The sequence below is a fragment of the Hemitrygon akajei genome, chromosome 10 (genome assembly GCF_048418815.1).
Source record: "Hemitrygon akajei chromosome 10, sHemAka1.3, whole genome shotgun sequence".
Taxonomy (NCBI): domain Eukaryota; kingdom Metazoa; phylum Chordata; class Chondrichthyes; order Myliobatiformes; family Dasyatidae; genus Hemitrygon; species Hemitrygon akajei.
In genome coordinates, this window is record NC_133133.1 from 70,968,974 (window position 1) to 70,983,010 (window position 14,037).

The 14,037-nt window shown below is 40.9% G+C and overlaps 1 protein-coding gene across 3 annotated transcripts in view; it reads right to left on the minus strand.

Moving 5' to 3' along the window:
* The window catches only part of aifm1 (apoptosis inducing factor mitochondrion associated 1), a 68,526-nt gene extending 58,525 nt beyond the window's left edge, over positions 1 to 10,001 (minus strand). The window contains exons 1-2 of one of the 3 annotated variants that reach the window (XM_073058430.1): positions 9,805 to 10,001; positions 2,831 to 2,967 (exon numbers count right to left, since the gene is read on the minus strand). In XM_073058430.1, coding sequence (XP_072914531.1) covers positions 2,831 to 2,967; positions 9,805 to 9,892 — 225 coding nt within the window. In that variant the 5' untranslated portion in view covers positions 9,893 to 10,001. Of the gene's footprint in view, positions 1 to 2,830; positions 2,968 to 4,211; positions 4,349 to 9,804 lie in introns of all 3 variants that reach the window. The other 2 variants (XM_073058429.1, XM_073058432.1) reach the window with 2 other exon arrangements.
* Between the last annotated feature and the right edge of the window lie 4,036 nt (positions 10,002 to 14,037).

Below are 14,037 nucleotides of genomic sequence, written 5' to 3' on the forward strand. Positions count from 1 at the left end.
TGTTAAGAAAAAAATAAAAGCAAGAAGGTAACCAAAGACAGTGTGGGGGCCATTAGGAAAAAAATTATGAAAAAGCAACTACAGCATGTCAGGATGAAATAGCAAGTAAAAGGTGTCTGAAGGAGAATAAAGATGGATAAATCCCATTGCCTGGAGGCGTATCCAAAGCAGCTGTAGGAGGAAATAGAGTAGTTTGCAGGGTATCAGTCAGAAGTAATTTAAGGAAAGAAAGTGACTTTTGAATACAAGATCAAAGGTCTCTGAAGGTGGCAGTACAGATAAATAGGATGGAGAAAGCTGCATATGGGACACTTATTTTCTATGCCCAGGAAATGAAGATAAAAGCTAATATAACATAATAAAACATAAAATAATCCACATTGTGAATACTGCATGCAGTTCTTTACACACTGGAGATCGCAGAGAAAATTAATCTGTGTCTGGAACTGAATGCTACAGTTCCAAGTTTGGGTTTCTTTTCCTTGCAGCAGAAAAAACTAAGGGGAGACCCGATAGAGATACACAAAATTATGGGAGGCATAGGTAAGATAAACAGTAAGAAACCTTTTCCCCATGGCAGAGGCGTCCAAAACCGGAGACTATAGGCTTCAGGTGAGGAACAAGATTCAGAAGGGATCTGATGAAGAATTTGTCAGCCAAAGAGCTGTTGTAATCTGGAATGCATTTCATAAGAAGATGGTTGGAGGCAAGTATTCTTACAACATTTAAGCAGCATCTGGATGCACGGTTGAATAGGTGAGGCACAGTAAGCCAAAGACAAAGTGTTGATAAATGGGATTTGTATAGATTGATACTTGGTGGCTGACACACGAGTTGAACGGCCTGTTTCTAGCCTCCTGACTAAATGATTTATTGCAACATTTTCTGCAACTTCCACCACCTTCAATGGGATTCCATCACCAAACACATCTTTTCCTCCCCTTCACTCTCCACTTTCCTCAGGGATCACTCCCTCTTGGAATTCTGTCCATTTATCCCTCAGCACTGATCTCCCTCCTGGCACATATCTCTGCAAGTGATATAAATGCTACACCTGTCCATTTGCCTCCTCCCTCACCTCCATTCAGGGCCCCAAACATTCCTTCCAGGTGTGGCAACACTTGACCAGAGAATCTGTTGGGATCATCCACTGCTCCAAATGTGAGCTACTCTACACTGGAGAGATCTGTTGTAAATTGAGAGTCCGCTTTGTTGAGCACCTCCACTCCATCTGCTAACAGCAGAATTTCCCAGTGGCCAACCATTTTAATTCCTAACCGTATTCCCATTTCGACACGTCGGTCTATGGCCTCTTCTGCCACGATGAGGCCACATTCAGGTTGGAGGAGCAACCTCTCATATTCCGTCTAGGTAGCCTCCAACCTGATGGCATCAACATTGATTTCTCCTCTGGTAACTTTTTTTTCTTCCCCCTCCCATGTCTTCTATTCCCCACTCCAGCCTCTTATCTCTTTTCACCCGACTACCACCTCCACCTGGTGTTGTTCCTCCTTTCTCTTTCCCATGTTCCACTTTCCTCTCCTATCCGATCCAATTCCCCCTTCTCCAGCCCTTTACCTTTTCAACCCATCTGGCTTCACACTCATAACTTGTCCTCCTCCTCTTCCCCCAAAGCCTTTTTCTTCTGTTGTCTTCCCCCTCCTTTTTTACTCCTGTTGAAGGGACTCATCCTGAAACATTGGCTGTTTTTGCATTTCCACAAATGCTGCCAAACCTGCTGAGTTTATTTATTTACTGAGATACAATGCTGAATAGGCCCTTCTGCCCCTTTGAGCTGTGATGCCCAGAAACCTCCAAATTAACCCTAACCTAATCATGAGAAAATGTATATTAATCAATTAACCTACTAATCGGTATGTCTTTGGAGGAAACTGGAGAAAACCCAAGTATTCCACAGAGAGGACATACAGAATCCTTAGAGGTGATGTGGGAAATGAACTCCAAACTCTGACACCCAAGCTGGGATAGCATTCCTCCGGTATTTTCTGTGTGTTGCTCTGGACTTCCAACATCTGTAGAATCACTTGTGTTTACAACTTATTATCTCGTTCTTCCTAAATGGAACTCATACTAAGCTGAAGTGTATAGTATTGGTCATCTTAGTTAAGGAAGATGTTCCTTTAACTAAATGTACGTTGTAAGCAGATTAGTGGTGTTCTGGATTAATAATTAGATGGACAGACTGATTATCAGGAAACACTAGACAAGCTAGGTAGGCTTGGAAGAGTAAGAAAAAATTAAACAGAAATAAAATTTGTGTGGTTTCAAAAGGACAGATTCGTGGGAGAATCTAAACTCAGGTTGGACACAAAAAAAGAGGTAAAATTTTCTCTCAGAGCATTGTGTCTTTGGAAAAGGGAGACAATTAGAACTCATGAATATTTAAAGCAGAGGTTCTTTATAAGCAAAATGGTATAAGGTTACTATAAGAATGTGAAGTTCAGATTGCAAAGAAAATAGTCATAATTTTATTTAATAGTGGGGCAGAATTTATGGCTGAGTGGCCTACCCCGGTTCCTCATTCTTATGAGATGATGTGCATAAACTGCACCAGGTACAATTATTAATTACCAAAAATTTCTGTGCCTCTTCTACATGGTTATATTGTGGATTCTACCTCAAATGTCTCATCAAACTAAACTCTCAAATTTATAAGAAAACTAAAGATTTTCTGCAGTTCAAGTTGCTCACTGCTAAACCTCATTGATAGTATCACAAAATGGACACTACTAATCTGAAAACTACATCATAATGCTCCACCCACAGGAGATATTTGAAATATAACTACAGAAGGGCAAAGCTGGCTTACATATGCAATTCCCCCAATGAACGTTCCACCAACAATGATGAAGTACATGAGATTGTTGTTGCTGTTCCTTGACACACCTGTGGACATCAAACACCCTGTTGAGGGTCCTACAGGAGGCATTTTGTAAGGCTTGAAAACTGTAGGGAAGAATGGAAAAGTAGAGAAGAAAATCAGGTGAAGAGTAAAGGAAGAAAACAGTGGAGAAAAAGTGAGAACCCTTCCATTTCGCAGCCCTTTCATTTCACTTTTATTCAGCTTTCCTTTCTAATGTGTGACAATTAAAATGTAACAAGAGACTAGCTCAAAAACATGAATAATGCTTTTGTTTTGCAAACTTGCCAAAACAACTAGCTTGATCTAACATGCTGTTGTGGACAGAGAAAGATTGTATATTGATTCTGATATTATTTCATAATTCTTCCAATATGTGGTACAATTCCAGATAAAAAAGCAATTAGAAATGGATATTTCCCTCTGAAAACATCTGTTTTGCTTTTCAGTGAACTTTTTTTTTGGGGGGGGCTGAGAGGGGTAGGAGGGAAGATCTTAATTTCAGTGATAGGCTTGACTGCCTATATGACTAAGTACTTTTGAAAAAAATCTCTATATCTCTGATATTTATTGATGACGACAATATCTTTACAGTGTGCACAAACATATTAATACAATCATATATTCATTTGAGTGAGAAATAAACATAAAAGGAACTACCAGGAAATTATTAATACTATTGTAGCCTGAAACTTCAGGCCTTCAAGTAATTTCTTTTCCATGGTATGTTTTTCCAATCATTTCAGTAATTAACATTTCTTAAACAATGAAAGCTTCTATTTTTTCTCTTTACTGTGCTATCTCAATTAAACATTAATAGAAAATCCTTTTACATGGCTTTTAATAGTATAGATGATCGATAATAAAGGTTATCTTTTCTGAATTATAACATAATGCTCAGTATGTTTAAAAAGGTAATACATGAAAAAATTTGAAAAATATGGGATAAGATAAAAAATAATGCATATAGAGCAGGAGACCTTGGTCATGCCATTTAATTCACAAATGTGTTTAACTCTGATGCAAACAAATAGAATAGAATAATGGGAAATTAACAATGTAAATCAAAATGACTGTCAATTTTTTTTAAAACAAAAAGTGCAACCAAAGGGCTGATAAAATTAAGGGTCACACAGTAAAAAAGATTAAATTAACTATGCAATCCATTCTGTACTTTTTACGTCTTCTCTCCAGTAACAAGCACCTGCAAGGCAAAGAAACTGAGCTGGAAGTAGAGAGATATTAGGATGTCCCCAAGGGTTCCAAAATGTTACCAACAGAAGCAGAGGTGGAAAGCTCATTCCTTTTATTAAATATCTCTACTACTTACATAAGCACCAGCTCCTAAACTTGTCAAGCCAACAAGCACTAAATAAATAGCGCCAGAGCCATGAGGTTCAACGCCGCTAGCCATTTGCCTGTTCATCTGCTGTTCTAAAGGAAGTTTCCATCGCTGAAACAAAGTTCCTAAAGAGCAAAATTTATTGCAAAAGAAAAAAATAGTCAGAACTTGACGCCGGGTACAGACATAATTTTGGAAGGCAAGTTAATAGAAGTACATCTGTAACTCAATTAAGTATCTTAGATATTGACTATGAAAGTGAATTTGAAATGAAAGTATTAATTTATTACTTCATTTGGCATAGATCTCAATTAAATAAAAACAATGATAAATAGTGTCTAAATTACTCTACAAAAACACAGATCAGAATCTGAACCACACAGCAAAATCATTTTGTGATTCATTTGGATCAGAGAATAATTTTATATCTGAATTTCAAAATTGTTTGGTTATTAAGACCCCAATCAAGATATGTGGTTATCATCTTTGTGAATGAAAGCCCAACTTGTTTGCACTCAATAAAACACAAGCTTTTATCATAATTAACTAATGATACCTGATGATACAGGTAGCACAGCAGAACAGCTGAACGAACCCCTGCCTCACTGCACCAGAAACCTGGGTTCAATTTGAACTTCAGGTACTGTCACTCTGGAGTTCACATGTTCTCTCTGTGATTGTGTGAATCTTTTCCCAAATCCCCAAAACATGCAGGCTGGTGACTAATTGGCTACTGTACATTGCCCCTACTGTAGAAGCAAGTAGTAGAACCTGGAGGGAGTTGAAGAGAAAGGTGGGAGATAAAACAATAGGATTAATGTATGGTCATTGTAAATGGGTGGCTGATGACTGGTGTTGACTTGATAGGCTGAAGGACCTATTTCCATGCTATTTTCATCTATGACTGCATCACAGACTATTCCTCATAAAGAGTTGAGGCTGATTTGGAGACCATATTTAAGTATATTTTATTTATATTTTCTAACTAAATTACCTCAGAGTTACAACATGCTCAGAGGCCCACTATAAAGACCATAAGCATATAACCATAAGACAGTGGAGCAGAATTAGGCCATTCAACCCATCAAGTCTGCTTTACCATTCCATCATAGTTGATTTATTATCCATCTCAACCCCATTCTCCTGCCTTCTCCCCGTGACCACTGACACCTTTACTAATTGAGAACCTATTAACCTCCAGTTTAAATATATACAATGACTTGGCTTCCACAGCTGCCTGTAGCAATGAATTCCACAGATTCACCACCTTGGACTAAAGAAATTCTACCTCATCTCTGTTCTAAAGGGACATCTTTCTATTCTAAGGCTGTACCTTCTGGTTCCAGACTCCTGCACTATAGGGAATATCCCTCTCCACATCCACTTTATCCAAGTATTTCAATATTCAACAGGTTTTGAGATGTCTCTTCATTCTTCTAAACTCCAGTGAGTACAGGCCCAGGGCCATTAAATGCTTATCTGTTAACCCTTTCATTCCCAGCATCATTACCTCCACTGGACCCTTATGCCAGCACATTCTTTCTTAGATAACAGGCTCAAAACTGCTCACAACATTCCAAGTGTGGAGTGACCAATGCCTTATAAAGCCTCAGCATTACATCCTTGCTTTTATATTCTAGCCCTCTCAAAATAAATGTTAACATCACATCTTTACTCCCAACCCCCCCCCCCCCCACCACTCTCTGCTTTCTGCAGGGATTGCTCCCTTCATGATTCCCTCATCTATTCATCCCTTCCTACTAATCTCCCTCTTGCACTTGGCCCTGCAAGTGGAAGAAGTCCTATACCTGCACATTCACCTCCTCCCTCACCTCCATTCAAGGCCCCAAACTATCCTTCCAGGTGAGGCAACACCTCAGCTGCAATTCCGTTGGGATTGTCTAGTATACCTGGTGCTCATGATGTGGCCTTATAAATGTCTTCATCACCACCAACTTAACCTGCAAGTTAACCTTTAGGGTCCCTTTGTACCTCTGATTTCAGAACATTTTCCATGTTTAGAAAATACTCAACACCTTTATTCCTTCTACCAAAGTGCATGAAAATACACTTCTCTACTGTACATTCCGTCTGCAACTTACCTATTCTCATCCAAGTCCATCTACAGACTCTACCCGCCCCTCCACATATCTTCATATCGTCTGCAAACTTGGCTACAAAGCCAACAACTCCACCATCCAAATCATTGATATATAACCTGGAAAGAAGTGGTCCCAACACTAATCACTACAGAACACCACTAGTCACCAGGAGCCAAACAGAAAAGGCCCACTTTATTCATACTACATTCCTTCTTGCCAGTGAGCCATCTGCTATCCATGCTAGTATCTTTCCTGTAATGCCATGCACTCTTATCTTGTTAAGGAGCCTAGTGCAGCACCTTGTCAAAGACCTTATCAACATCCATTGATTCTCCTTTGTCTATCCTGCCTGTTATTTCCTAAAAGAACTCCAACAGATTTGTCAGGCAAAATTTCCCCTGAAAGAAACAAAGGAAATTTTGTTGTTCCCTCTTCCCCTAACCACCCTAATTAGGGTGCTGCACCCTCCAGGATGGTAATTAGTGATTAAATACAAGTACACAGAGAGCAGAGTGATTAGTGCTGCTGCCTCACAGCCCGAGACACCTCAGTTTGATCCTGACCATGGGTACAATCTATATGGAGTTGGCATGTTCTCCCTATATTGAGATATGGCCCAGGTGCTCCAGTTTCCAACTGCATACAAACATGATGCTAGAAGAATTCAGTGGATCAGACAGCAATCATGGAGGGAACTGGAGAATCAACATTTCAGGTTGAGAACCATGATGACAAAGACACCTTCAGTGACAAAGACATGGCTGTTGGCAAGTTAATTGGCTAAAGTAAATTTCTTTTAGTGTAGGGGAGGTGATAGGAGACTCAGTTAGGGAAGGTTGATGGAGTTGCAAGATAGAAAATGGTTAAAAAGGTGCTCGATCAACAGCATGGACGTGATGGGCCGAAGTGTCTGCCTCAATGCTATTTCCAATTCCAAATTTTAGTTCCAAGTACAAGTATTTATTCTATTGATTTCATTTAAATGCCTTTAAATCTTTAAAAAGTTTTCATGTGGAATTGAAATAGCAACACAGTAATCAGGTGAAGTGATCTCACTGAAATAATCAAAATGATTGATGAAACAACCAAACTCTGGTAGCACCCAAAGAATAAGTATTGGCTATACAAAAGTAAAACTGTTAACTCTTCTAGTATTTCCAGGGAATCTTATATATCAGGGAGTTAGATCTCTGATGTTTAACATGTTATCCAAAGGTTAGTGGGAACAATAATGCACTAACAGATCTGCCCGAGTCTAGGCCCTAAACTGACAACTGAGAGTACGTACACAAGTCTCTGGGATTCAAAAATATGATCTTCTGATTCTGAGGTAAGGTGAATACCTATGAATTTTTATAAATCTGAATGAAAAGAACTAAATGAGTTAATTCGACTCTATCTAGAGACTGGATTCTAAGATTTTGTTTACAAGTTTAATCTAAAATTAGTGAACAATGAAAATGCATGGGATGGTCCAGATTAGCCTTAGTTATTGTTTTTCGGTATGGATGTATTCCCCAGCAATTTCCATAGTTCAGAGTATGGCGCCACCATCTAATCTTCTGTCTCTACTCAGCATCTCAAAGGGATTAGCTCTACCAATATCCATTGCCTTTACCATGTAATCACCTGAGAAGCAACACCTGCCCTTTTTACCTTGCTCATTCGTATCTCCTCAGTGCTCATGATGCCTGATTTTCAAAACTGGAAATAGACTGGGCTTCTTTGCAGTCCAGAAATATAATCCCCAACTTCCAGTTGTTTGTCATTCTATTTCGCCTCCACACTTCCTTCCCCACACACTTCCACAATGCCCCAATAAAGCTCAACTGAAACTCAATACTCAGATCTTGTCTTACAATCAGGTAGCAGACACCATGTTTCTAGTCCAATGATTCCAGATAACAGCAGCTGGTGGCAGCAGATGCCAGTAATTACTCTGCTACAGACTTTTAACTGCGACTTACCACCCCATCCGAGCCCCTTCTGTCTCTGTACTTTGTGAAAACCTGCAAATTTTTTTTCTTAGTCCCATGAATTTCAGACAAAATATTAAGTCTGAGTATCTCTGTAGATGACATGGCTTGCTGAGTACTTTAGACATTTTGTTGAATATTTCACACGTCTCCTTTGTACACTGGATCCACTAAAACCAAGATATATTCATAAATTTAATGGATCTTTGAAGATATGATTGAGGTTTCAAAAGTTCCCCTGCACAGGGTGTTTAAGAAAATAAGTATATGGTGCAAAAGACAGAAAACTGGTGAGTAGTGGAGAAAAATATGAATTATACATTTTTATTTTTAATTATTTTCCCCTTGAACCAAACAAACCAATTTTCCAATGCATATTCCAAAAGCTTACTGATGTGGAATGCTCCCCACATAGAGCTGGGAACCTTGAGTGAGTCAGACTTCTTTCAGTTCTATTGTTACTCATTCCTCTCCCTCCCAGAATTACTCTCATATCCTAATTCCCTCACCTTCCAGTTCACCAGCACGAACATTCAGACAATTCAATATGTCATCGTTAAAACTTTCCTCTCAGCACTCTGAAACAAAAACTGTTCCCCCTGCAACTACCTAGTCTACTCCTATCAGCCCTGTTACTGACTCTTCTCACCTATACATGACTATGCCTGGCTTTTCATTTTACTAAAAACATTGTTTTTTTTTTCCCTTCTTTCCATCCACTTTGTCATGGAGTACCACCACATTCTTGTCATATCTTCTATCCCTTCGATGCTTCCACTTTCATGCCTCTGTTATTGTACAAAACTCCTTACATCCCCTCATACTCTCAACACTGGCAAAAGGTAAGGGGGGAGTTGAATTAAAATATCAACTGTTTTCTCCAATGGTGCCAGTCATTCATTTTTGGGATTGTGTTTTTTTCCCCATTTTGATTCTGGGAGATTTTTTTTAAATATTACAGTATATTAAGGATTATATTTCTATTCTAGAGGCCATCAAGTTGGGTACCTACAGAACGTCCATCCTCAATTTACCTCCGGGTAACATTTAACTTTTACTAGTTGAGAAGTGTTGGTCCTTGCATGCCAGTACAAACGAGATTAGATTTATTAACAAAAGGACAGCCCGACAGTTTCACATGTGCACCGTTTAAGAACCTCACACGGTGAGGAGTTCCCAGTAATTTCAAGAATTAAAATAGCAAGTTGCCAATTAGCACCTTCCCGTGTAAAGCACAGGTCACAACTGTTGTTGCTTCTCAATTTAGTCACAGAAAATATAATGGAGAACAAGGGTGTAAGTTGGGGAAAAATACTGCCCAAGCAATGGGCCGTATACAATAAACAAGACTCAGTGGAGCTATCATCAATGATCTTGCACTGGATGTTTCCCACGACCTTCACGGACACGGGCCCCACTGGATAGGCTGCATTTCCCAGGACACACAAGCAAGGCCTAGGCCAAGTCGACAGCAAACTGCCCACGCATGTACCAGCTGTTTACCTCGCCTCTTGACGCTACTCCTCGCTAGTGCGGACGATGCCCTGCTCAACGGCGCTAGTTTCTGCCATACTGCCCTGCACTGTAACATGGTTGCAATCTGTATCCTTTGACCCAGCGTTACCCCTGCTCCACCGCTCACCGCTACTGTTACAGCAAAGCGATGCCGGTGCTGCGCAGGCGCGGACACCGGCCGAGCACGCTCCCGCGCCGACAGGACGCCCGTCCACGCGCAGAGAGAATACCCAGCCAGAGCTCCGAAAGTACGGGCAGCACTCGGAGAGGAGTTCCGGAACAAGCCCGTAAAAGGGCAAAATTCCAGGAAATGTCATTAAAGCTGCAACACTTATGCTGTTGAGTGAGAATGGACTGTATATCCATCCATTTCAGAAATTGGAAGGCAGATGCTGAAGTAAAAATTGGAGCTGCTGGAAATGCATAATATGTCAGGTATCATCAAAGGGGAGGGAAACGTTAACTCTGCACCTCTCTCCGGAAAAATGATGCCAGACTTGCTGTGCATTTTCTGTTTCACATGTACAAATTCAATTTATTATCGAAGTACGCGTTTATCACCATATTCTATCTCCAGACTCATTTTCTTAGGAGCATTCACAGTAAGACAGGAAAATACAATAGAATCAATGAAAACTTACGTGCAAAAGTAGACAACCTGCGAATAACAAAACAAGTAAATAAATAATACTTAAGTATTTAAAGATACGTGAAATATTTCAAGTTTATTTCTATTTTAAGCAAATTGTAAATCATTGCAGCCCAATAAAGACCAGAGGGACACAGATGTTCAACATGCTGGAATCTAGAAAAAAAGAACAATCTGCTGGAGGGACTCAGCAAGTCGAGCAGCATGTAAAGCAGGAAAGAAAATGTTCTCTTGCATCAGCCCCAAGAGGTTTTTAGTAGAGTCACAGGCCCTTCCAGCCCAATCAGCCTATACCACCCAATTACACTCATGGGACCAATAAACCTAATTACCTGTACATCTTTGGAATTTAGGAGGAAACTGGAGCATCTGAAAGAAATACCCATGGTCATGGGGAGATTATGCAAACAGAATTGAACTTGGATCACTGATGCTGTAATAGTGTCATGCTAACCAGTGTGCTACTGTGGCAATGAGAGAAGATAATAGAAAGAGAGTGAGGTAAGTAATAGGTGGGCTGAGGAAGGGCAAAGGATGACAGGCAGATCGAGCCAGGTAGGAAAGGGGCCAGGGTGCAGATCGGGGACAGAGGTGGGTGGGTGATAGATGGAGGCAGAGAGAAAAAAAAGAGGCAGATGGAGCGAAGTGAAGGGAGGGGAGGACGAAGGTGGAGACAGCTGCCAGAGAGTGATAAACAGGAACACAAAATCTACCTGTGTTTTAAGGTAAGAGTCAACAGGAGAGACACTGGCAGATGAAATTAGATGGGAAGAGGGGAACTAGTGGAAAAAGTGTGTGGATAGTAGGTGGCTTGGGAAAAGGAAGGGTGGAGAGGGAAAGAACAAAAATGGGAGGATCAGTGATGGATCTGAAGGGTGAAGGGAAAACAGAGGACATAAAGCAATTCAACATTCATACCACTGAGTTGAAGGCTGTCCAGGCAGAATTTGAGGTGCCATTGTTTGGGCTCACCCTAGCAGTGGATAAGACTGAGAATGTACAGGTCCTACGCCTAGTACCTACAGTCCGTATTTTATGTACCAAGTACCCCCTCCTCCATCTGGTTCCATCTGTCCTTCATACAGAATCTTCATCTAATATTTTCAATTACTGTCTTTTCAGATTCCAGTATTGGTAGCCTTTGTGTTCCACAAAAACCTCCAGCAGGTGTCTCTGCCTTCAATCTCCCCCACCCACATGCCTGTCTCCCAAATCTAAACCCCCCCCCCCCCCCCCCGCACCGTCTGGGTCTACCTGCCTATCATCCTTCACCCATCCCTCAGTCCATTAATCATCTGCTGGTTCCATCTCACCATTCTCTCTCTACCGTTTAGACTGGCTATCTTCCCTCTGCACTCTCAATCCTGTTGACATAGTTTCCACCGATGATTCCTTCCCAAATCCCCATGCTCCAACCTCACTGATGCTGCATAACTCTAACTCATCGAGCTCCTCCAGTATGTTGTGCGTTAGCCCAGTAAAAATTGACAAGACTGTTTGGTATGAAAGAGTAAAATTATTTACAGTGCCCACACATTTACAGTTGTTAGCTAATCTTTGCCTCAAAAGTAAAGTAAAAGTTTTAAAAAAAGAACTGTCTAAGTCTTTCAAGATGAATAAAAATTACTTCCACTCCTACATGGGAACTACAGATAATACCAGCTATCACCACCAGCAAGAGGTAGATGATGGATTGTAGTTTGAGATGCTGTATTCCTTCCACACCTCCAAGGGTGCTATAATATTGTCATGGTTTGGAGGCTTGTGTGTTTCAATAACCTGGAGAGCCATGATCGCTGGAGTCAAGGCATTATGCTTTGCCTCTTGATAGGGTCACCCATGTCATAGGTTATGTGCATCCAATCCATGGCTTTGAAATTCTCAATACCATCCCCAATGTTTCTTCTCCATTATAATCTGTCTTGGGCCTTTGCAGATGAGTAGCAATAGTTTTACTTCCAGCAAACATAAAAGTAAATAAAAAGGAGTAGGTCTATGTGGAAGTACTGGTGGTAGGTTGAAATGTGGGCTTTAGTGAACATCAGGCTAGTCAATGTTCGAGGCTAGTTGAGGTGAACGGTATTAAAGTAAAGCATGGTAAGATTTTTCTTTTCCAAGTCCACTAGTTTTCCAAAGGGGCAGTAATTGTATTCAATGAATAATATCCTCCTCCTCTGAGATATGTGAGCTCAGGGTGCTTTGAGGTGATCCTTACCCTGGTCTATGACTGCATGGATGGAATGGAGTGATAGTTGGATTCACTGAGGAGGATATAGGAGGCAGAGGTTGTTTCAGAGAGGTGGTCACCTCCCTGAAACTTTAAGAAAACAGATGAATGACCACCAAGAGGAGTGGACAGGTAGTGCAGGAGTCTCCTGTGACTATTCCCCCTCTCAAGCAAGTCACCTGCTTGTGATAACATTGGATGGAGATCCTCCCAGGAGAAGATGACAACAGCAGCCTTATCAGTGGTATCATAACTGGTTCTGTTGTGCAGCAGAGTAGGGCAAAGCCCATATGAGAAATAGTGATAAAGGACTCTTTCGACAGGGACAGAGAAACACTCTGTAACCTCAAGCCAGACTTCAGGGTGGTGTGTTGCCTTGCTCGTGCAGGATTAGTGATGTCTCTGAGTTTTCGCAAGGCTTTCGAAATGGGGAGGGTGAGCATTCACGGGTTGTGGACTATGTCGGTGCCTACTGCTTAGGCAAGAAGAGAGGAGGTCCTGCAGAGTGAACTTGGAGGGTTATGCAGGAAGTTAAAAAGCAGGATTTAATTCTGTAAATATCTTCTGCCCTTCTCTGTTGCTGTCACATCCTTCCTATACTGTTGCAACCAGAACTGCACACAATACTCCAAATGTGATCCAACCAATACTTTAAACAACTGCAAGTTGGTGTCACAACTCTTACGCTCAATGTTTTGGCCTCTGAAGGCATGCATACCAGGTGCCTTTTTCATTATCCTTTCCATCTGTGTTGCCACTTTCATTGAGCTATGGACTCGAACCCAAGGTTTTTCTGTACAACAATGCTCCTTATCTCCCTGCCATTTACTCTGTGTCTGACCAGAATTTGACTTCCCAGAGGACATTACCTCAGACTAACCTGAATTAAATTCCATCTTTAACAACTTTGCCAAACTTCCAATCTGATCTCCATCCAACCTGCTTTGTCAGCTGTGATGCCACCAATATTTGTGTCATCTGCAGACTTACAAATCATGCTCCCTACATTCATATCCGTCACTAATGTAAATTTCAAATAACAGAGGTCTCCGCACCAATTCCTGTAGAAAACTATGTGTTACCAATTTCTAGTTAGAGAAACACCCGTTCACCACAACCAAAATGCTGAAGTAATTGCAGCATGTGTGCATGTTGCTCAAGTTTTCCAGCATCTGCAGAATCTCTTGTGTTTATCATTCACCACTCCCTCTGCCTTCCATCACACCAATCCTGGGTCCAGATTTAACATATCTACATATTAAATGTCTGTACTTTCACTTTCCAGGAGATCTGGATCCCATTGTACATCAACACTTCCTAACAGGGGACAACTGCCACTCATTTC